This window comes from Argopecten irradians, chromosome 1, assembly GCF_041381155.1.
Source record: "Argopecten irradians isolate NY chromosome 1, Ai_NY, whole genome shotgun sequence".
Lineage (NCBI taxonomy): Eukaryota > Metazoa > Mollusca > Bivalvia > Pectinida > Pectinidae > Argopecten > Argopecten irradians.
Genome location: NC_091134.1, coordinates 64721482 through 64746710, shown reverse-complemented (window position 1 = coordinate 64746710; position 25229 = coordinate 64721482). Strand labels below are relative to the sequence as shown.

Below are 25229 nucleotides of genomic sequence, written 5' to 3'. Positions count from 1 at the left end.
CTATCCAAAATCGTACTCAAACCATCTGAAAATTACTGAACTTTTACACCATATCAAAGTTATCCTTTTATATTCAATTATTTAAAAGTTTATCTAAAACCCCTATGCACATACAGAGGTAGGCCACATCTGCCGATCGTAAAATTGGAGGAGTTGCCAATCTCTATGTATGTTTCTGATCCTGAACATAAAAGGAAAAGTCAAAAAAATTTACACCTTAAACGGGCATATCCTGGAGCAAGTGAAAAACAATTCATATCTTGGTCTTACAGTTTCGGACAATTTGAAATGAAACATCATGTTACAAAAATAGCCAAAAAAAGCTCCTCATTATAGGCTTTCTAAAACGGGACACAACTACATGCAAAAAAATAGCATATATTTCACTGGTGCGCTCCGTTCTTGAGTATGCTGTAATAATTTGGAACATTGACAAACTTGAAAGGATACAACGACTAGCAGTCAGATTCATTTCCAACGACTGCAAGTTCTGCAATGCATCATATATAGAGAGAGTCATAGATGTAAAACATATGAAAGCTACATGCCCTGTGGGCCTCTTTTTCTGATCGTGGACAAAGGGAGACCAATCTAAACTAAACAACGACATTCCTGTCGCCTCGTTTTCGTGGAATCGTGTTATGGCAGACGATTGATACAACTGTCAGTGGTGCTTGTCTAGTGAAATTTCACTTATAAAGGGATCTTCAAATACCAGATTTCTCCTCAAATGTGATGACAACGAAATATAAATGAGGAACAACGGGAACCCTCAGCAGGGTGAGTATTATTTCCATTCTGTTGCGTACAAATGCCCTGATAACCGTAATTTTGGTGAATGTTATAGTGTTGAAATACAAATCACACTTCCTTTCAGCTGTCTAGCAAGTCCTTCACTGATCCTTGAGAGGTAAAGCTTTATTTTTTAGAATGCAGCACAACAATAGTAACTGCCTTGTTTTAATGTTTCTGACAAGACTGTCAGAAACTGTAACAATAAAATTAGGCCTATCTAAAAATAACTTTTGAAACTCGAGAGAATATTTTGTGAAAATACTGAAATGGCCTAATGAGTAGAAGTGTGCTATCAGTACTGTAACATTTCAAGGAAGAAACTCACTGGAAGTATTACTACGCACTAAATTGTGAATTATTTAGAAAATTTAGAATCTAGGATATATTTACATTGTATAATTAATAATGAGTCTAATTCCTGACCGTGTGTTACCTAACAATAACGTTTGTACAGGGCTATTGTGTCTATAGGTGATGGAATAACACCAAAAGATGATATCCTGTGTTAATATACCTCTACTTTATTTAGACTAAATAAAAGTTACTTGGTTAAATTGACTAGCTCCCTACTTTTTCCGAAAACCCTCACTAAGCTGTTTGTTTGTCTTTCGAACTAACACACTCTTGGAAGCTATCACACACTCGGACTTTTCCCGTCTAACCAATCAGATTCGAGATGGGCAGGACTTGTTTCCGATGAAGCCATCAGTTGCCAGACGGCATAACAATTTGGCGGAGCTAGTTTCCGAGCAGCTTGTATATAAATTTAGTATTATTGGTATAATAGTGGTATAATATGTTGAAATACAGAGGATTCCGCTTATTTGAATAAGTCATTTTCCAGAAGAAAATATTCAAATAACCGGAGTATTCGAATTGGCGGAGATGGCATTTTGCACCTCCGTTTGATCCACCACATACATGTATGTGAACAGGCAAATAGATATCGTTTCATTTACTTGATAAATACGATAATTATTTACACTTAAAACGAACAACAAGTAATTTTTTTTGAAGTTGTAAATCAATTTTAATTGTTTAATAACAAATAATATTCCAATATTAGATTCTTGTTTATGTTAGTTCGACACGTGAATCTTTGAAAAACAGCTAAACAGGATTGAATTTGTGTCTGCAATTCTGAACCTAAATAATAAACAAATTTACGTACATTTGCCTGGCAAAATGAGCTTACGATCATGATTAAAACTTCAAATTGGTGATTAACTAGCAGTGTTGTTTTGACACATGTGTATGAAGCTATGCGTTCATTGGACCTAAATGTGTTTTGAGAATTCTTCCTGTATTATTGTTGATCGATACGGCGAATAGCTTGACAAATTAATGCATGTTCAAGTAGCAATGAAACGACGTAGCAAGTATATTTTGTATCCATAATATTACATACGAAACTTGTGGTAGTCATTGCACGCTGACTTTGCTTGCATGCTTTTATGTTTCGTTCAACGAGACGCTTGATAAACACGTGTGGCGTAGTCAACAAGACTCTGGTTGAAGGAGACTACTCATGAATGGCGATTGTTGTAAGGAAGCATGGTTTCTCCAACGGATCGCAACTAAGGTACATTATGTTAATAAATAAACATATTTGAAAGTGCAAATGCTTTAATTATATGCTTTAGTCAGTGATTATACTAAAGTAATGATCTATCGCTGCTGATGTAAATCGTAACGGCGTCGAATACCTTTGCAGATTCATGCATAAAATAACAAGCCATAGGATAACGTTAATCTGTCAGCTTGATGATTTCTAGTAAAAGCGAAGTATCTTGTTACATATATTGGCGAATTTCGCTAAAAATATAATTGCAAAATTGATAAATATTCAATTTTATTTTTAGAATTTCCCAAATATTTTATTTGAATAACCGGAAAAAATCAGCATCGCAAAATTTTATACAAATAACCGAAATATTCAAATAACCGTTATACGATTATGTGGAGTCCTCTGTAATGAGAAATCATAGCGGAATCAAATTATCACGGACATGGTTTCACATTATCTTCTCAGAATAATTTGAATGTTTGAAGGTAAGATTATGTAGATCTATTACAATGTAAAATTCTCTCAATCTCTATATAATGACCATGGCCGTACATGACAGGAGAGAAATACATTTTTAGTCTAATCATAGCTTTTGTATGTATCAGTATATTAAAACAGTTAAAGTGTGGGGTTGAGTGTTATAGCAAGTTTCTGGTTTCCCGAGACTTGTCTATATCCTGAGGCTGTACTTGGTACTTTTCAAAACCTAGATTTATCACTGAATTCTTTATAGGATACCTTTATAATAAAGCAATCTATCTCATCCAGAAGTTATTTATCACCATGAAAGTACACAAACACATTGGTTAGACCAAATCTCAAATACAGCCACATACTGGGTATAGACTAAAATAGGCACATGTACATCTGCAGGAGTTGACAGAACACCAAAATCCTGTGGTAAATGTGTCATCATACTAAATTCTAGTAATATGAGAATATCCAGAAAAGGATGGCAAGGTACAATCACCGCAAAATTTAATAAAATGTTAGAAAAAGCCTGTCCATACTTTCTCTCCTATACTAATTCAGCTTGATATATATATGCCATTAGGCCCAATATGAGTCTACATGTACATAGGTGAGTTTATGTGTCTTGTACCAGAACCAGATCACTCTGACCTTCTTTTTGACCTTTAACATATAAATTAGGTCTTTAACATATATACATGTGCAAAATGGCAAATGATCCAATAATTTGATAAGCTTGTCTTGGCTCTCTCTCTCCTATATTGTAAGAAATCGGAACTTCACACATCAATAAAACATTCCTGTTATCACTATTTCTCAGAAAGTATTGTATATATATATGGGTCAATGAAGTAATATCAACAGTTATTTTTCATATAACACTGGATCCTTATATAGACATATGTCTGTTGGATACGAATTACTTAAAGTAGTAAATATAGTGCAAAGAAGTAAGTCTAACAGTGTGAACAAAAGATTGTCGAATTTTCGAGGCGATCTGCCCCTTTGTCAAGACACAAGAAGAGCAAATAAAATTACATGTTAAGGACGGTCACGGACGTACACAAAAACATAAACAATGAACACATATAGAATATATATATACAGATAAACTAAAGGGACAATATCTAGGCGTATTGTCTGAATGACCCTTTGGTCAGTCGCTATAATTGGTTGCGATCGCCGAAGGCTAATTTAGTTCATCTATAGAAGGGAATATCAAAATGGTGTGTAGTCAAAATTAGTTTCAAATTAGAAATTATTTACATTTGTACATACGTAGACACATTAAGTAATAAATGTGTGCAACGCTAGGTGTATCAAACAGAGAAGGTGTCAGTCTGTTTGTTTGTAAATAAAATCTTTTATATAGATATATATTGTCCTGTAAGTCCTGACGCACGGACGATTTGACATCAACTTACCTTTATTTGCATATGATTTAAGACACACGCGGCACAATGCCGATTTCATATCCAAATTCTCCTTATTTGGAGGGCCATCTTTAATTTTTTTAAACCCGAAATATTGCCACACTCGCGAGGAGCTGGCTCCTGGGTGATAATACAGTTCGTTGTCCATTTTGTGTACAGCGTCTGGGTCACTTGTACGCTTTACAGGTATGCATGTAAGGTCAAGCGTTTACGTAACCCTATTAACTAAAAACTAAAAACAACGTCCGGTTTTGATTCCAGAATACAGCGTAAATTTCACTAATCGATTTAGTTTTTTTGTAATCGATTGTCGCTTAGATTTGCTTCAATTGATCAATTATCAATAATCGGCCCTAATTATCGATTATAATCGATAATCGGCCCACCACTAACAAGTAAGCTCACCAATTCAATATACAGGTTGGCTCACCTATTCAATATAAAGGTAGGATCTCTTATCCAATATACAGGTAGGCTCATATATTCAATACACAGGTAGGCTTACCTACGGTATTCCATGTACAGGTAGGCTCACCAATTCAGTGCTTTTCCTGGATATTTTGGGAAATTGCCACCTTGTGAAAATTTTTGTGCGATAAAAGTGGGAAAATTTGAACGATGTTTATGAAAATTTTGGAAAAGGTAGAAATAAACAATCATGCTTCCCTAAGAACCAGTCTAAGAATGTATATACTAAAATACAGCATTCAGGCTTGTGATTTATGGAATTCTTTTTGTTTTGTCACACAAAATGCGTGTCAACTCACTGATTGGGAAATTTAGACATCGATTTGGGAAAAGAAATACAATTGGGAATGGGACCGAGTTTCGGCCCCCAATATTGGCAGGAAAAACACTGCTATTTCATGGACAGGTAGCTATATATATATATATAGGCTCGCCTATTCCATAGATCTATGTACACGTACTGTAGGCTCACCTATTCCATAGATCCATGTACACGTATTGTAGGCTCACCTATATTCCATATACAGTCACAACCCTGTCAATAAAGACCTATTCAGGGGACAAGGAAAAAGTGGTCACATTATTTAGGTGGTCTTACATAACAATTATATATTCTTACGCATATCACAATTTGGGATTGATTAGAAAGGAAGACGGTGTGGATTTTGATAATTGTATGTAGTTTCCCTGAGTCAGTGATGGTACCAAATACTTCAAAGGAAGAGAAAAAGAAGGGAAAAACAGATAAAACAATAACATCCCTGTTTCCTTTCACCAACATAGATCATTCAAAGATGGGTGCCAAGATCTCTCTGGGATCACTTGTTCAAATTTTAGTTGGATATTGGTGTCAAGATGGATTCATTGTTTCCTAGATAGGCTCTCAATTTGAAAATTCAACCCTGTTTTTCCTATTGACAAAGGGATTGTTTACATTTAATATTGTCACCATTGTATATGTGTCAACTTTCCAAAACCATCAGAACATTGACTTTGTCCATACCGTCTATGTTATAAAGTAAAGCATGACGGTATGACAAGCACCTTAAGTCACCAGTTTATTGTTCTAAATCTACACCCCAGTGACTTCCAATAGTGGGTCTTATAATAAATAGCAGCAGTTTGCCTATATTTACAGATAAAATAAATGGATTGTAGTACTACTTAGGTCATCATATACTTTGGGATTATATGGGGGTGTACTATCTGTGTTTTTGTTTGGAATCAGCTGGGCGGTTATTGTGGGCTTTAAAAGATTTGTTGAAATGTAACAATGATCTAGATGACATTTCCGATCTTATAAATGTATCAAAGCTTGTTTTTATAAAGGTGTTAGAACCAGTTTGATGGCTTTAGTGAACAAATTGGAAGTATATATGTGCATTTCTACGTTGATAACAATATATACCTTGTACAGTGTTAGTCCAGGTTTGATTTAATCATTGAAGTGTTGTCTTGTGTCCAACTTTTAAGTATTGATTTATTTATCAGTACCTTGTGTTTGTGGGCTGTGATTTGGAATTTCAAATGAAGGCAAATGTTGAAAGTCCATGGGTTGTACTCTACAAAAACGTTCCGACACAACACAAGTTTGTCAAGTTGTGATACAAACTCGTCCAGTCACAGAACCAGAAACAGAAAATCTTATCTCTCAAGAAACATCAGGTAAATCTATAAGCTATCTTTTATATAATTAGGCTTTGAATTTGGCTATTTATTTGGTTTTATTTGAAGTATGTTGAAACTTGTTATGAAAATGTTACATTAATGTGGTAATTAAGGTCATTAATTCAGATTGCTTGGTTATGGACTGTAATACTGATAATGTCTGGAATGTTTATGTATATTACTTGATTCAGTTTGTATATGATCGTCAATCTGGTAGTAACAATATAAAGGTCTTAATTAGCTTGTACTTCATGATTGAATGGAAATGATTTACTGCCAGTATGGATAACTGTATGTAGATCTAGACACATAGACCTGTTTAAATACCGTGCATTTATAGCTTTACAATAGAAATCCGAAATATCAATTCTGAAATATAGTCACCAAATGAGAAAAAAATATTACTATTTTGGATTGGGATTGGTGGCCTGTAATATCTATCCCTAAATGCACTACAGAATAGGCCCTGAACTTGTAACTTCATATTTCATTTTACTTAAGGTTTGTTTTAAAAACTGGTTTGGAATGGTCGAGTGTTCTGGTTTGACTCTAATGTATCATCATACACTACAATATTGGTATTGGTTACAAAGCTATGTGCACTTAATGATACATTAACAGGAATATTCCATGGTTAATTATACCCTGATTTTGGCACAACCTATAGGTATATTGTAATAATCTGGCTAATATTTTACAATGGGTAACACACTAAACTGTATCTGTTGACTAGTCGTACAGGTATTATCACTTTGTCTATATAGGCATGGCAGAATATCATCAAGTTGTATTTGAATCAAAGTTTTATGTCTGAAGAATACCCTTCATTATATAAACAATTTATTGGATTGGTATTTTGAGGTTAGTAAATAGAATCTCATGATATTAACAATGGATAAAAGTTTGATGGAATTATATATTTAAAAATGAACAATAGGCTGATAAGCTGTTTGTAGTCTCTTTGAATGATTGGATTAGTACATACCGTATTTTCCCTAATGAGGGCACCGGGCGCAGGTAAATGGCCAGGGGGGGGGGGGGGGGGGGGGGGGCGCCGTTATTTGAGACCATTTTTAGATGGTTTTTTTCTGAAACAGACTATAGTCATCTTGCTTTTAGTTTCGTATTTTTCTGAAACTTACTATAACCAACTTACGTTTTGAAGTCAATTCAAGTAAGTATTAAAATTACATAACTATGAAGAAATGTATGCACCAGAAGTATTAAACATTGGTTAAATATGTCTGTTTCACAGCATTTTGACATTTCATGTTAGCCTGTTTGTTTACCATGCGTACACAAAATGGCGACGGTGCTTTCAATCGCTACTTTCGTTTTGTGGCAGATGGGAATTACCGACAAGAGCACACAATAAAATGCTTAAAAATGATAACATTCCTGTTATTTAGGAACCTTTATTATAGATAAACAGTAAGTATTCATAAAACCTGTATAGACATCGCTAAAATGTTGTGGCCAGTTAGTCTTCATCCATACACGTGTGTGGGGCATTCAAGTGACATGTTTTGTTTAGAACATTGCGTTCTCGCTGTTTCTATGTGTTAACACTTGGCAAAGATGTCCTAAGTTGCCCTATGCAATAAATTTAGTGCTTATACAAGCTGATAGGATATCTGTTAAGCATCAGATTGATGTGAAACAGTATTTTTTTAGTGTCTGCAAAGACAAATCGTCACCATCTGGCACAAAAATTGTATGCAATTAGTTGATTTTTTTCAGCAAAAAACATGGGGGCGCCCTTATTAGAGGAGGCGTTCTTAATAGGGAAAATACGGTATCTATGTCTAACTGTCAGGATATATTAGAAGGCCATAATTTGATGGATTGTATGAATTGGTGTCATTGCCATTTAAAACTACAAAACTTTCCTTATTAATTTTATAGCACAGTAGTGTCACTGTGAAAACCAAAATAATGTGATTTGTTAAAAGAATTCCAAACGAAAGTATATTATATTATTAAAGTAAGTTGAAGAAACTATGTCAATTTTCATATATATATCTATTAAAATTCATCATAGTGCTCAGCTATAGTTGTAAAGAAGTTATTTGTGAAGTTGTATTGAGAAATCCGTGCAAATAAAGCTTATATGATCGCTATCAAATTCACCAATGGCAAAATGCCATTTGATTTGATTCAGCACTAATTTACGTTTATGGGTTCAATCATCACAGTCTAATCATACATAATTGCTCATCAGCGCTCGAATCACTAAATTGAGGTAGTGGCAATTGGTTTCCTCCCACAACACATTAAATAGTAATTCCTTGTGTATCGGTCACCTCACTTTCCCTGTGTATTACTGTATTTACTCTGAACTTCGGACAGGTATCTTCAGCATGTTTACACTGTGTTTACATTGTAACATAGCAATACAGGTGATATCTGTAGGTTAATATTACCTTTTCAGAACATGATTATCGAGCAATGCAAACATTTTCTTATGTTCTAGGTGGATATACATTGTTAACTCCCAAGATAATAATGTTAACTCCCAAAATGATAATGTTACACAACATTTACTGAAGATAGAAGGTGTCATTTATTTTTATCTTACCTTTTGTAAAGGTCATAGGTCAGATACGCATTTCAATGGGATTAGAAATTCCCTTGAAATGTGACCTAATTGCCAGTTTATTGTGACACTCCAATGAACTGCGCAAATAATTAATCTGTCTAAGTCTGAATTGGTTTTGTGCAATCGACATTAAATAGCTGCTTAACCACTGGTTAGGTACCCATACAATAAAAGATATTAAAATTTAAAATCTATTACAGACTTAATTTCACTTAAAGTATTATACTTCATTAATTTCTTACATTGGTTGCGTGGATGTTGGGAATAATTTCTAAACTGAAACCATGTTAATTAAGCAAGGTAAGTGGTGAGGTTTTTATGTTTTTACCAACAGCTAATTATCTTTTCAGTTTATAAAATAACACAAGACGTCAAATTAAAAATTGCTCACCACTTTCATTAACTTCAATATGGTAAATCTAGATTTAAAAATTGATAAATGGAATCAATTACTGCAATGATTAAATACATACAGTAATTGCAATCAAGTAGGTTCATGGTTATATATCAAATTTTATAGAAATCATCTGTAAGTTCTAGCTATGAAACTCTCAGAAATTAGTGTTAGAACCATGCTTTTTTCTTCAGTTTTTTTTAAATTGCTTGAAAATTTGGTTGTATTGACATTTCACAACAAAAATGTTGGTACATGTTTATATGTAGTACCAAAAATATGGGTATGAAACGAATGATACATATATTCCCTATTTATTTTTAGGTCATCTGACCGAAGGTCAGGATGACCTATTGTCATCGTGTTTTGTCCGTCGTCGTGCGCCGTGCGCCGTCCGCCGTGCGCCGTCCGCCGTGCGTCGTGCGTAAGACTATTTATACAAAAGCCTACTCCTCCTTCATCCTTTGATGGATTTCATCCATATTTAGTTTGAAGCATCATTAGGGAAGGACAATCATATTTTCTATAAATGAGCCTAGTCCGACCCCTAGGGGCTGAGGGGTGGGGCACCAAAAGGGCAAATTTTCTTATTTTAAGCTTTAAAAGCCTACTCCTCCTTCATCCTTGGATGGATTTCATCCATATTTGGTGTGAAACTGCATTGGGGAAGGACAATCATATTTTATATAAATGAGCTTGGTCCGACCCCTAGGGTCAGAGGGGCAGGGCCTCAAAAGGGCAAATTTTCTTAATTTTAGCTTTAAAATCCTACTCCTCCTTCATCCTTGGATGGATTTCATCCATATTTGGTGTGAAACTTCATTAGGGAAGGACAATCATATTTTATATAAATGAGCCTGGTCCGACCCCTAGGGTCAGAGGGGCGGGGCCACAAAAGGGGAAATTTTCTTAATTTTAGCTTTAAAATCCTACTCCTCCTTCATCCTTGGATGGATTTCATCCATATTTGGTGTGAAACATTATTGATGAAGGACAATCATATTTTATATAAATGAGCTTGGTCCGACCCCTAGGGGCTGAATGGTGGGGCCCCAAAAGGGCAAATTTTCTTAATTTTAGCTTTAAAACCTACTCCTCCTTCATCCTTGGATGGATTTCATCCGTATTTGGTGTGAAACATCATTTGTGATGGACAATCATATTTTATATAAATGAGCCTGGTCCGATCCCTAGGGGCTGAATGGTGGGGCCCCAAAAGGGCGAATTTTCTTATTTTAGCTTTAAAATCCTACTCCTCCTTCATCCTTGGATGGATTTCATCCATATTTGGTGTGAAACATTATTGATGAAGGACAATCATATTTTATATAAATGAGCTTGGTCCGACCCCTAGGGGCTGAATGGTGGGGCCCCAAAAGGGCAAATTTTCTTAATTTTAGCTTTAAAAACCTACTCCTCCTTCATCCTTGGATGGATTTCATCCATATTTGGTGTGAAACATCATTTGGGATGGACAATCATATTTTATATAAATGAGCCTGGTCCGACCCCTAGGGGCTGAGGGGTAGGGCCCCAAAAAGGCAAATTTTCTTAATTTTAGCTTTAAAATCCTACTTCTCCTTCATCCTTGGATGGATTTCATCCATATTTGGTGTGAAACATTATTTGGGACGGACAATCATATTTTATATAAATGAGCGTGGTCCAACCCCTAGGGGCTGAGGGGTGGGGCCCCCAAAGGGCAAATTTTCTTAATTTTAGCTTTAAAATCCTACTCCTCCTTCCTTGGATGGATTTCATCTATATTTAGTGTAAAACATTATTGGGGAAGGATAATCATATTTGATGTAAATGAGCGTGGTCCAACCCCTAGGGGCTTAGGGGTGGGGCCCCAAATGGGCAAATTTTCTTAATTTTAGCTTTAAAATCCTACTCCTCCTTCATCCTTGGATGGATTTCATCCATATTTGGTATGAAACATCATTGGGGACGGACAATCATATTTGATATAAATGAGCCTGGTCCGACCCCTAGGGGCTGAGAGGTGGGGCCCCAAATGGGGAAATTTTCTTAATTTTAGCTTTAACAGGGTTCGCAGAGGCTTGAAAAGGCCTTGAATTTTGAGTGTCTGCCTTGAAAGGCCTTGAAATTGATATCTGGCCTTGAAAGGCCTTGAAAAATGGTTGTATAGCCTTGAAAACATAATTATAGGCCTTGAATTTACTTAATCTATCACAGACATCTTCTAATTTTGGTGGTTGATAGCAGAAAAATCGTTAAAAATTTTCTTAACCCTTACCACGCTTATCACGGCATATTGACAACAAAATGAAAATGACGTTTGTGGAGTCTCTAGAATGTACCACCTGTTATCAGTAATATGATACTCGGAACACATCTGGTTTTATCACTATCTAATAAAAGAAGAATCAGGGTCTTCTGTGGGTTTGTTATTTATGAGGGGTTAATTATAAGTATTAATAAGATATAGACAGATATCTGAGCTGGATCAGTCAGCATCACTAGCCGGCTACAAAAACATGGCGGGGAGCCTGGCTATCGTCAGAAGGTGAGGACAATAATGATGACTGCATTTTGATATCGTATTAAATTCTGACAGTGAATTGGATTAGTTTAATGGTATTCTTTAGATATTGTTCATGGCAATTCATAGTTAAAGATCGGCAATTTTAGATGGTAAAATCATAGTTAAATATCGGTATTTTGAGACGGTACAATCTCCAAAAGATCGGGACCTTCTTACAGATGTTGAGATAGGGTGAAAGGGGTTGGTTATGAGTTAGATATAGCGATGTATAGGAAAGTTAGAGAAATTTTGAAGCATCTGTAATGTCAATGATGTGATGGTTAGATTGAAATTTCTCAAATTATTTGTTCACTTAAAACTGTCTGCAAATTCGTCAGATATCATCAATATAAAGGATTAATGTGAGAAGAATGAAAGAAACATTTTTATTTTCTTGTCAATATGAAATTCTTATGCTTATATTATTGCTATAAGGGCCTTGAATTTTATCATCAAAAGCCTTGAAAAGGCCTTGAAAAGCCTTGAATTTCATATCTTGATTTCTGTATGAACCTTGTTTAAAATCCTACTCCTCCTCCATCCTTGGATGAATTTTATCCATATTTGGTGTGAAGCATCATTTGGGAAACACAATTATATTTTATATAAATGAGTCTGGTATGAACCCTAGGAACTGAGGGGTGGGGCCCAAAAAGGGCAAATTTTCTTAATTTTAGCTGGCTCACTTCCTGTCTTAAGGTTTCAGTCTCCGATCTCAATGAAAATTGGTCTATAGGGGTTTTAATTGATGCCGAACAACATGCAAACATTTTCGTAAAGATTTTGGTATTCCAAGATGGCCGCTGGCCCACTTCCTGTTTTAAGGTTTCAGTCTCCGATCTCAATGAAAATTGGTCTATAGGGGTTTTAATTGATGCCGAACAACATGCAAACATTTTCGTAAAGATTTTGGTATTCCAAGATGGTCGCTGTCCCACTTCCTGTTTTAAGGTTTCAGTCTCCGATCTCAATGAAAATTGGTCTATAGGGGTTTTAATTGATGCCGAACAACATGCAAAAAATTTCTTAAAGATTTTGGTATTCCAAGATGGCCGCTGGCCCACTTCCTGTTTTAAGGTTTCAGTCTCCGATCTTAATGAAAATTGGTCTATAGTGGTTTTAATTGATTCAGAAGGGGGAACTTTAGGTAAGGACAATCATATTTTATAAAGGACCGAGGTAAGACCCATGGGGATAGTATGACCGAGGTCCAAAATGGGAGCTTTGCTGAAATTTGGCTTTAAAATCTGACTCCTCCTTATATTAATCCTTGAATGGGTTTCGACCATATTTGGATGAAGGGCTACCAAGTTTGTTCAACAAATGACATTTACCTTTTTCAGAAACTTACATATTCAACTAAGGAGTTCCTTGTATTGTTTATATTAATCGTTAACTAATACTTTATACTGTGACTTTGTTGTTTTGTGCCATGAGTCAGATGACCGTTAAGGCCCATGGGCCTCTTGTTAAGATGGGTAATATTGGAACCTCATAAAATTTGAAAATAAAAAAGTCAACTGTAAATTCAATTGCATTTTAATTACATAATTATAAGACTAAGGGTCTTGGTTTACTACGACAGTAAGTACAATTATCACAGTGTTTAGCCACTGATTAAATTGTTTATGCCAGGATTATCAAAGCACTTGGTGATGTAAATTATTTATGCCAAGATTATCAAAGTACTTGATGATGTAAATTGTTTATGCCAGGATTATCTAAGTGCTTGATGATGAAAATTGTTTATGCCAGAGTTATCAAAGTACTTGATAATGTAAATTGTTTATGCCAGGATTATCTAAGTACTTAATGATGAAAATTGTTTATGCCAGGATTATGGTAAACGTTAGGTTAGCTCGAACAAAATTAAATAAATATTGATGGACCAGTTTGAATTATCCGAAATTAAGCTTCAGGAAAAAATCGTGAGTTCGAACTATCCGAGTTGAAATCTGTAAAAACCAGTTTTGAGTACCGATGTACTTGGCATAAGCAATGTAAGGCAGAAAATCTATAGGGAAAGTATTTAGTTTCCTGAAGATAATATATTCAATCATTTTCTCATAAACATGAGCATTTAATTGGTGAATTTATAATTAATTGCGTAGCAGAAGCAGCATGCATATGTGCACGTGGACAATGCCCCAAACAGCACCGTTCACGATCGCGGCCTATAATTTACATTGACGTCCGTTAACTGAGATAGAAACTTTATTTAAACCTTAGAAAATCTATTTAGATCTTTGTTATATTTCGTAAAAACGTAAATTTATTTATTTACTTTTTTAGCCCACCATCATCAGATGGTGGGCTATTCAAATCGCCTTTCGTCTGTGGTCCGTCGTCCGTCCGTCCGTCCGTCCGTCCTTCCGTCCATCCTTCCGTCCGTCCGTCCGTCCGTTAACAATTCTTGTTACCGCTATTTCTCAGAAAGTACAGAAGGGATCTTTCTCAAATTTCACATGTAGGTTCCCCTAGGGCCCTTGTTGTGCATATTGCATTTTGGGACCAATCGGTCAACAAGATGGCCGACTGGCGGCCATCTTGGATTTTGATAGTTAAAGTTTGTTACCGCTATTTCTCAGAAAGTTTTGAAGGGATCTTTCTCAAATTTCACATGTAGGTTCCCCTAGGGCCCTTGTTGTGCATATTGCATTTTGGGACTAATCGGTCAACAAGATGGCCGACTGGCGGCCATCTTGGATTTTGATAGTTAAAGTTTGTTACCGCTATTTCTCAGAAAGTACTTAAGGGATCTTTCTCAAATTTCACATGTAGGTACCCCTAGGGCCCTAGTTGTGCATATTGCATTTTGGGACCAATCGGTCAACAAGATGGCCGACTGGAGGCCATCTTGGATTTTGATAGTTAAAGTTTGTTACCGCTATTTCTCAGAAAGTTTTGAAGGGATCTTTCTCAAATTTCATATGTTGGTTCTCCTAGGGCCCTAGTTGTGCATATTGCATTTTGGGACCCATTGGTCAACAAGATGGCCGACTGGCGGCCATCTTGGATTTTGATAGTTAAAGTTTGTTACCGCTATTTCTCAGGAAGTTTTGAAGGGATCTTTCTCAAATTTCATATGTTGGTTCTCCTAGGCCCTAGTTGTGCATATTGCATTTTGGGACCAATCAGTCAACAAGATGGCCGACCGACTGACGGCCATCTTGGATTTTGATAGTTAAAGTTTGTTAACACTATTTCCCAGAAAGTACTGAAGGAATCTTTCTCAAATTTCATATGTAGGTTCCCCTACGACCCTAGTTGTGCATATTGCATTTTGGGACAGATCGGTCAGCAAGATGATCGACAGGTAGCCATCTTGAATTTTGATAATTGAAGTTTGTTACTGCTACATATCTCAGAAAGTACTGAAAGGATCTTTCTCAAGGTTCATATATAGTATGTAGTAAAAGTTTGAAAAGCAGGGAAAAGATCCCTCTTTCTGTTGTCAGACATAGATCATTCTTTGGTGGGCGCCAAGATCCCTCTGGGATCTCTTGTTTAGTTACAGGTAAAGAAAATCCGGTTGCATTTACGAAACTGCTGTTGAAAATATTTGTTTACATTCATTTCGTAAAATTAGGTCTCAATCGCACTGTGATTGTCAGATTGTCCAAAACCCTATTGCATATTGTCTGCTTCTAAAATTACGTAACTAGTTTTAACCTGATGAAAAGCTACGTATCTATTGTTCAATTACCTGACACGTGGATTGTTTTGGCTGGAGCTGAATATGTATTATCACACCCACTTGCTGTGACTTAGCGGCTGGCTTTTGATGCTCGCTGTGACACCTCATAACTGGCCTGTCCAAGCCAGTGTGAGGCACATGTAAACAGGTAATTTAACACCTTGATTGGCTGATTAAAGATAGATTGAATGCATATTTTAATGTCGACTTAAACTGATATCCGTATCTAGATTGGACTTATAAACATTGGCGATTTCTTCCACGTGTTTCCATCAGGTAAAGCGAATTTAAATATACATTGTCGGGGCCTAAGATTAAAATTTGGCCTTGCTGCTTTGTGTACGATATATCGGCATAAATAATTTTTATTCGTGGCTTAAAATGTTCATTACTTATCTAAAGTATGGTCATTATAATGATCATTTATACAATCTTTATTCCAAACATCAAAACTGTTGCAATATGCAAAATATATCGCCATTTTTGGGGACCCCATTGCGCCGATTTGCCCACAAAAATCTTACTTTTATGTTCGTAATTTGACGTGTTCGAACTATCCAAAATAGGATTGATTATAAAAAGTCAGTGTTCAAACTATCACTAGCTAAAAAATTACTGTTTTTCTGGAAAAAAATTGTGTGTTCGAACTATCCGGCGGTTCAAATTAACTGGAGGTTTACAGTATCAAAGTACTTGATGATGTAAATTGTTTATGCCAGGATTATCAAAGTACTTAAGGACCAATGTAAATTGTTTATGCCAGGATTATCAAAGTACTTAAGGACCAATGTAAATTGTTTATGCCAGGATTATCAAAGTACTTTGATAATGTAATTGATGATGTAATTGGGGGAGAATTTATATGAATAAGTCATTTAGTAGTACATTATACAATCAACCAGTAGCAATTATATAGCTTTGATCACATACAGAAGGCTTGGATTGTGTGGTTTATGTGATGTAAAGCTGATAAATCTGATAATATATATAGGTACATTATGTTCTGTCTTCTAGGATTATTTATCATAAGAAATGATTATTGACTTTTCTAAAAAGAATTTCATGTCAACTTCACATTTCCTGTAGGTAATTACATACACTTTATATATATATGTTTTTGATATATCAATTTTTTGTGTCGTCATCAATCAGATAGTGACATTTCAGTTAACACTCAACATCTTAAATTGGCATCGCAGATTCAGTGTCATTGGCATTGGCAGCCATGTATAGGTTTCTTTGCAATAACTGATCAAGTTCTCAATTGGCTGATTCAAAAATTGATTTTCAGAGGATTTGAACACTGTCTGTTTTCATTATACTCTCCTAACCTTGACTATTTCTTATTTCATTTCTTTTTCTTGTGGCCAATTGTTGCTGTGTGAACGTAGGTGCATAGTGTATAATGGTTTTAGGTTATAATGAGAAGTTCTAGAAGCCAAATTACAAAGTTCCTTAGGAAGATGGCAATGTAACATGAGAACCAAGTCAATCTAATAATAAACACACATTGATTTATAGACAAAAGAGAAACAAGATTGAGGACAAGGTTCTATTGATCAGGATCATTAGACTCCAGAAAAGGAAGTCATTATAGGCATGCTCTAATACTGTAGGACTTCTAGCCATTGGCCCCATGATGATGGTTACTCATTGCATTAGTTTTTATCTTGGGCTAACTTGCATGCTGTGATGGCACCCAGACATTAAAGTCACTAATGAAGATCTTAATATCCATCCACTAGTATGTACTGTTGTGTACCTGGTAGACTCCTCTTTCAGATAATTGCATAAGTTAAGGATGTGTTACTGATGGAAATTGATCAAGTTATACTTTATGAGATAATCTCCAAGTATATATACACAGTATCACTGTAACAAAGGTCAAACATGTATGGATTCAATAAAAACAATTATTGATATTATTTCTGTATTCAAAATATGATTGAAATTGTTTCTGTTCCCATTAATTATTTTTTGTGTTAATTAGTTGTCATCCTTTGCCAATATGTTTTTGGCCTACAATTAAACACTTGCTTCTACAACAACATGAACATACTGCAGTCTCCCAAAACACATATGTGCAATACTCTGCAAGTTTACCTAGATTAATTGTAGGTGATCAGAAAATTAAACGTCCTGTAAAATTAACAGCCAGGGTCATTTAAGGATGTGCCATGTCTTGATGGTGGAGGAATGCTGGACTAATATAACTGGAGATAGAATACCAACCTGACAACTGCCCCATACCACTTGGGATTCAAACTTGCAACCCAGAGGTGGAGATCAAAGCTTGTGGTAACATGTTGTGACATATTTTTTTCTTGTTGACCAGTCGGCAACCATGGCCCCTAGAAAGTGCAACACCACTTTAATGATTGTACATGTGATCAGAAAGTGTGAGTTTACCTTAATGACTGTAGTACAGGTGATCAGAAAGTTTGAGTTTACCTTAATGATTGTAGTACAGGTGATTAGAAAGTGTGAGTTTACCTTAATGAGAGTAGTACAGGTGATCAGAAAGAGTGAGTTTACCTTAATGAGAGTAGTACAGGTGATCAGAAAGTGTGAGTTTACCTTAATGATTGTAGTACAGGTGATCAGACAGTGTGAGTTTACCTTAATGATTGTAGTACAGGTGATCAGACAGTGTGAGTTTACCTTAATGAGAGTAGTACAGGTGATCAGAAAGTGTGAGTTTACCTTAATGATTGTAGTACAGGTGATCAGACAGTGTGAGTTTACCTTAATGATTGTAGTACAGGTGATCAGACAGTATGAGTTTACCTTAATGAGAGTAGTACACATGATCAGAAAGTGTGAGTTTACCTTAATGATTGTAGTACAGGTGATCAGACAGTGTGAGTTTACCTTAATGAGAGTAGTACAGGTGATCAGAAAGAGTGAGTTTACCTTTTTGATTGTAGTACAGGTGATCAGAAAGTGTGAGTTTACCTTAATGAGAGTAGTACACGTGATCAGAAAGTGTGAGTTTACCTTAATGATTGTAGTACAGGTGATCAGAAAGTGTGAGTTTACCTTAATGAGTGTAGTACAGGTGATCAGAAAGTGTGAGTTTACCTTAATGAGAGTAGTACAGGTGATTAGAGAGTGTGAGTTTACCTTTTTGATTGTAGTATAGGTGATCAGAAAGTGTGAGTTTACCTTAATGATTGTTGTACAGGTGATCAGAAAGAGTGAGTTTACCTTAATGAGTGTAGTACAGGTGATCAGACAGTGTGAGTTTACCTTTTTAGCCCACCATCATCAGATGGTGTGCTATTCAAATCGCCTTTCGTCCGTGGTCCGTCCGTCCTTCCGTCCGTCCGTTAACAATTCTTGTTACCGCTATTTCTCAGAAAGTGCTAAAGGGATCTTTTTCAAATTTCATATGTAGGTTCCCCTAAGACCCTTGTTGTGCATATTGCATTTTGGGACCAATCGGTGAACAAGATGGCCGACAGGCGGCCATCTTGGATTTTGATAGTTAAAGTTTGTTACCGCTATTACTCAAAAAGTGCTGAAGGGATCTTTCTCAAATTTCATATACATGATCCCCTAGGACCCTTGTTGTGCATATTGCATTTTGGGACCGATTGGTGAACAAGATGGCCGACAGGCGGCCATCTTGGATTTTGATAATTAAAGTTTGTTACCGCTATTTCTCAAAAAGTACCGAAGGGATCTTTCTCAAATTTCATATACAGGTTCCCCTAGGACCCTAGTTGTGCATATTGCATTTTGGGATCGATCGGTAAACAAGATGGCCGACAGGTGGCCATCTTGGATTTTGATAGTTAAAGCTTGTTACCGCTATTACTCAAAAAGTGCTGAAGGGATCTTTCTCAAATTTCATATACATGATCCCCTAGGACCCTTGTTGTGCATATTGCATTTTGGGACTGATTGGTGAACAAGATGGCCGACAGGCGGCCATCTTGGATTTTGATAATTAAAGTTTGTTACCGCTATTTCTCAAAAAGTACTGAAGGGATCTTTCTCAAATTTCATATAAAGGTTCCCCTAGGACCCTAGTTGTGCATATTGCATTTTGGGATCGATCAGTAAACAAGATGGCCGACAGGTGGCCATCTTGGATTTTGATAGTTAAAGTTTGTTACCGCTATTTCTCAAAAAGTGCTGAAGGGATCTTTCTCAAATTTCATATACAGGTTCCCCTAGCACCCTAGTTGTGCATATTGCATTTTGGGACCGATCGGTGAACAAGATGGCCGACAGGCAGCCATCTTGGATTTTGATAGTTAAAGTTTGTTACCGCTATTTCTCAAAAAGTACTGAAGGGATCTTTCTCAAATTTCATATACAGGTTCCCCTAGCACCCTAGTTGTGCATATTGCATTTTGGGACCGATCGGTGAACAAGATGGCCGACAGGCAGCCATCTTGGATTTTGATAGTTAAAGTTTGTTACCGCTATTTCTCAAAAAGTACCGAAGGGATCTTTCTCAAATTTCATATATAGGTTTTCCTAGGGCCCTAGTTGTGCATATTGCATTTTGGGACCGATTGATGAACAAGATGGCCGACAGGTGGCCATCTTGGATTTTGATAGTTAAAGTTTGTTACCGCTATTTCTCAAAAAGTGCTGAAGGGATCTTTCTCAATTTTCATATACAGGTTCCCCTAGGATCCTAGTTGTGCATATTGGATTTTGGGACCGATCGGTAAACAAGATGGCCGACTGACGGCCATCTTGGATTTTGATAGTTAAAGTTTGTTATCGCTATTTCTCAGAAAGTACTGAAGGGTTCTTTCTCAAATTCCATGCATAGGTTCCCCTTGTACTCTAGTTGTGCATAGGACTGATGCGTAATGCCTTTCGGGACTGATCGGTAAACAAGATAGGCAACCGGCCGCCATCTTAGATTTCATTGTTGAAGTTGGTTACCACTATTTCTTAGAAAGTACTATAGCGATCTGTCTCAAATTTTATATGTAGTGTGTTTGAAAAAGTTTGAAAAGCAGGGAAAAGATCCCTCTTTCCATTGTCAGACATTGATCATTCTTTGGTGGGCGCCAAGATCCCTCTGGGATCTCTTGTTGATTGTAGTATAGGTGATCAGAAAGTATGAGATTACCTTAATGAGAGTAGTACAGGTGATCAGAAAGTGTGAGTTTACCTTAATGATTGTAGTACAGAAGATCAGAAAGAGTGAGTTTACCTTAATGAGAGTAGTACAGGTGATCAGAAAGTGTGAGTTTACCTTAATGAGAGTAGTACAGGTGATCAGAAAGTTTGAGTTTACCTTAATGATTGTAGTACAGGTGATTAGAAAGTGTGAGTTTACCTTAATGAGAGTAGTACAGGTGATCAGACAGTGTGAGTTTACCTTAATGAGAGTAGTACAGGTGATCAGAAAGAGTGAGTTTACCTTAATGAGTGTAGTACAGGTGATCAGAAAGTGGGAGTTTACCTTAATGAGTGTAGTACAGGTGATCAGAAAGTGTGAGTTTACCTTAATGAGAGTAGTACAGGTTATCAGACAGTGTGAGTTTACCTTAATGATTGTAGTACAGGTGATCAGAGAGTGTGAGTTTACCTTAATGATTATAGTACAGGTGATCAGAAAGTGTGAATTTATCGTAATGAGAGTAGTACAGGTGATCAGACAGTGTGAGTTTACCTTAATGATCGGAATATAGTACAGTCTACAGGTAGATAACAAGAAATTGATTGATATGTGGGAAGCTGCAGGACAGAGAGCTCGCCTCACCTTCCGTTTGTTTGCAGATCAGGATCCACTTGGCATTCTCTTGTGTCGTAAACATAAATACAGGTGTGGATTTTACTGTCAAGGAGAAGACATTTTTCATAGATATGTATCTGTAGTGGTGAGAGATTATAGTCCGTACTTGCATATGTATAATATCTTGAAGGATATCACTAAATATTGGTCTTCAGTTTAAAGCTTTATCAAGAATATGTTCAACAGAGCATGTACCGCTTGCTTGAAGAATGCAATAATGGGTAAATAATTAAGAATAGACATATATGGAAGCTGTTAATGTAAAATAGGATAATTTTATAGACAACACTTCCGAATCATCTGAGAATTAGCACTGTGAAGGAAAAGAATATACATTATTGATTATGGATTGGTGAGACTGTTGAGACAGAAAAGGAATATTCTGCGTGGACTTCTTACAGGAATATATGGTCAAAGGTTCTCTCTTCTAATCAAATCGTATTTGTCATGCCTACTGATAAAAGGATTAAACACAAAAAAGACAATCCAGGTATGTAGGTCTGATTCGTGTACAGTAGTAATAAATGGCTACCAAGACCGTTACGATGACTTCCATACAAATACGTCTCTGTGTGTGAGGTACATAAAAATGATTTATTACTGTCTGAAGTAACAAAAATGTATTACTGTGCGAAGTATTCTTTTTAACAGTTTATGATGAATTATACTGCATTTGAAGATTGAGTTATGAAAAGAAATTTCTATAGTTAAAATGTTAATTGAAACACACTTGTGTTATATAAGTATGCCAAAAATGGCTTGAAGCTGTTGTAAAATCTTGTTAGTATTTGTTTATAACGTTTGGATGACGTAATTATTTACCAGACTGCTACAAACTACCTCCTAACATCGCAGTGATACAGTAGTTAGTGTATTATGGGAACACAGTCCTCAATAGGCACTCGCAGTGATACACACTGATATATAGCATTCTACCAATTTTCTAGTGAGCAAGTACGTTTACTATTATTGGACTGGAGATTCCTCTATGCTTTGTATAATACCGGGTTTAAAAGACTATGGCCCCCTCATTTCTATTGAGGATGTACACCTCTGAGAAGTCAAATTTTCTTGTATTATATTTTTTAGCCCACCATCAACAGATGGTGGGCTATTCAAATCGCTTTTTGTCTGTGGTCCGTCGTCCGTCCTTCCGTCCGTCCGTCCGTCTGTCCTTCCGTCCTTCCGTCCTTCCGTCCGTTAACAATTCTTGTTACCGCTATTTTTCAGAAAGTACTGAAGGGATGTTTCTCAAATTTCATATGCAGGTTCCCCTAGGGCCCTAATTGTGCATATTGTATTTTGGGACCAATTGGTCAACAAAATGGCTGCCAGGCAGCCATCTTGGATTTTGATAGTTAAAGTTTCTTACCGCTATTTCTCAGAATGTACTGAAGATATCTTTCTCAAATTTCACATGTAAGTTCCCCTAGGGGCCTAGTTGTGCATATTGCATTTTGGGACCAGTCGGTTAACAAGATGGCCGACAGGCAGCCATCTTGGATTTTGACAATTGAAGTTTGTTACCGCTATATCTCAGAAAGTACTGAAGGGATCTGTCTCAAATTGCATGTGCAGGTTCCCCTAGGGGCCTAGTTGTGCATATTGCATTTTGGGACCGATCGATGAACAAGATGGCTGACAGGCCGCCAATTTGGATTTTGACAATTGAACATTGTTACAGCTATTTCTCAGAAAGTACTGAAGGGATCTGTCACAAATTGCATGAGCAGATATCCCTAGGGGTCTAGTTGTGCATATTGCATTTTGGGACCGATTGATTAACAAGATGGCCGACAGGCGGCCATCTTGAATTTTGATAGTTAAAGCTTGTTACCACTATTTGTCAGAAAGTACTCAAGGGATCTGTATCAAATTGCATGTGCAGGTTCCCCTAGGGGTCTAGTTGTGCATATTGCATTTTCAGACCCATCGATGAACAAGATGGCCGACAGGACACCATCTTGGATTTTGATAATTGAAGCTTGTTACCACTATTTCTTAGAAAGTACTGAAGGGATCTGTCTCAAATTTCATGTGCAGGTTCCCCTAGGTCCCTGGTTATGCATATTGCATTTTGGTACCGATCAGTGAACAAGATGGCCGACAGAACGCCATCTTGGATTTTGACAATTGAAGTTTTTTTCCGCTATGTCTAAGAATGTACTGAAGGGATCTGTCCCAAATTGTATGTGCAGGTTCTTCTAGGGGTGTAGTTGTGCATATTGCATTTTAGGACCGATCGGTGAACAAGATGGCCGACAGGTAGCCATCAAGGATTTTGATAATTAAAGTTCGTTACCGTTATATATCTCAGAAAGCAGTCAAAGGATCTTTCTGAAATTTCATGTGTAGTAATATGTAGTAAAAGCTTGAAAAGCAGAGAAAAGATCCCTCTTTCCTTTGTCAGACAAAGATCGTTCTTAGGTGGGCGCCAAGATCCCTCTGGGATCTTTTGTTTAGCTCACCTGGTGAGCTTATGCGATACAGTGTCGTCCATCCGTTCGCCAGCAATAAACTTCTTCTACATAAGCGCTGGCCGGAATTTAACAAAATTTGACTGGTAGCATCTTTATGGGCTACTGACTGAAAATTGTACAAATAGTCGGGCTGACCCCCGGGGGGCCTGAGGGGCGGGGCCAAAAAGTGTCAAATTGGCTATTTTCTTATAAACGATTTCTTCTCTGAAACGAAGCATGTGATAGCACTCATAATGCAATGGTAGCGTCCTTATAGGGTAGGGATTCAAAATTGTATAAATGATGGGGCTGACCCCTCCGGGGGCCTGAGGGGCAGGGCTTTATTAGTTTAACGTCCTATTAACATCCTATTAACAGCCAGGGTCGTGTAAGGACGTGCTAGATTTGTTGGTGGAGGAAAGTCATTTTTGCCAGATTAACCCTTCATAGAAAAAAATCTTGTATTAAAAATTAAGAAATATTTTGCATATCAACAGGGCTCTTTCTAAATCAGGCAGAATAATGGGGGATCCATGTGCTTATGTTTTTGCCCCATTTCATATTCTTTTATTTTTCAAATGGGTCATTTCTTAAAATCCCTGTATAAAAAAATCTAAAAGAATAGACATAATTTGCAACTGGCAACTTGCAACAGATAGATTTATTTGAAAATCTCATAACTTCTTTGATCGAAACAAGACTTCACCAGGACTGAAACCTCAGATGATTATACATCCTTAAGATTTGGATACTTATTAACTTTGGTTTGGTTTGTTTAGTTTTACGTCCTATTAACAGCCAGGGTCATGTAAGGACGTGCCAGGTTTGTTGGTGGAGGAAAGCCGGAGTACCCGGAGAAAAACCTCCGGTCAGCGGTCAGTACCTGGCAACTGCCCCACATGGGATTCGAACCCGCATCCCAGAGGTGGAGGGCTTGTGGTAATATGTCGGGACATCTTAACCACTCGGCCACCGCGGCCCCTCTTATTAACTAAAAAGAAATACAACATGCTATCAAGTAAAAAACAGATAACATTATTACCCTTCTTGATACTACTTAAAAACAAATAAAGTCTTACCTAAAATAAAGTCTGGCATCTAGATTGAATGATAATATACTCATCATGCCTTTTGTTATTTACCATGGAACTACTATGAATAAATGATCAATGAATGAGATCAGTTAGTGGTGTTTCGATCTGCATGTTACCAATATATAGCTCTTTAGGCCAAGAGTGAGTGTGTAACCCATATTAGTCAAACAGTTGCTAGTACTGTGGTAGTTTTTAGCTCGCCTATTTGAAGAATAGGGGGAGCTAATGTTGTTACCCCGGCGGCATCGGCGTCAGCGTTGGCGTCCCAT

At 36.7% G+C, this 25229-nt stretch overlaps 1 protein-coding gene across 3 annotated transcripts in view; it reads left to right on the top strand.

Moving 5' to 3' along the window:
• Window positions 1–606: 606 nt before the first annotated feature.
• LOC138305432 (uncharacterized) overlaps window positions 607–25229 on the top strand; it is a 42594-nt gene continuing 17971 nt past the window's right edge. The window contains exon 1 of one of the 3 annotated variants that reach the window (XM_069245688.1): window positions 607–780. In XM_069245688.1, the coding sequence (XP_069101789.1) occupies window positions 753–780 (28 nt within the window). In that variant the 5' untranslated portion in view covers window positions 607–752. Of the gene's footprint in view, window positions 781–6188; window positions 6400–21839; window positions 21898–25229 lie in introns of those variants that run through there. The other 2 variants (XM_069245656.1, XM_069245672.1) reach the window with 2 other exon arrangements.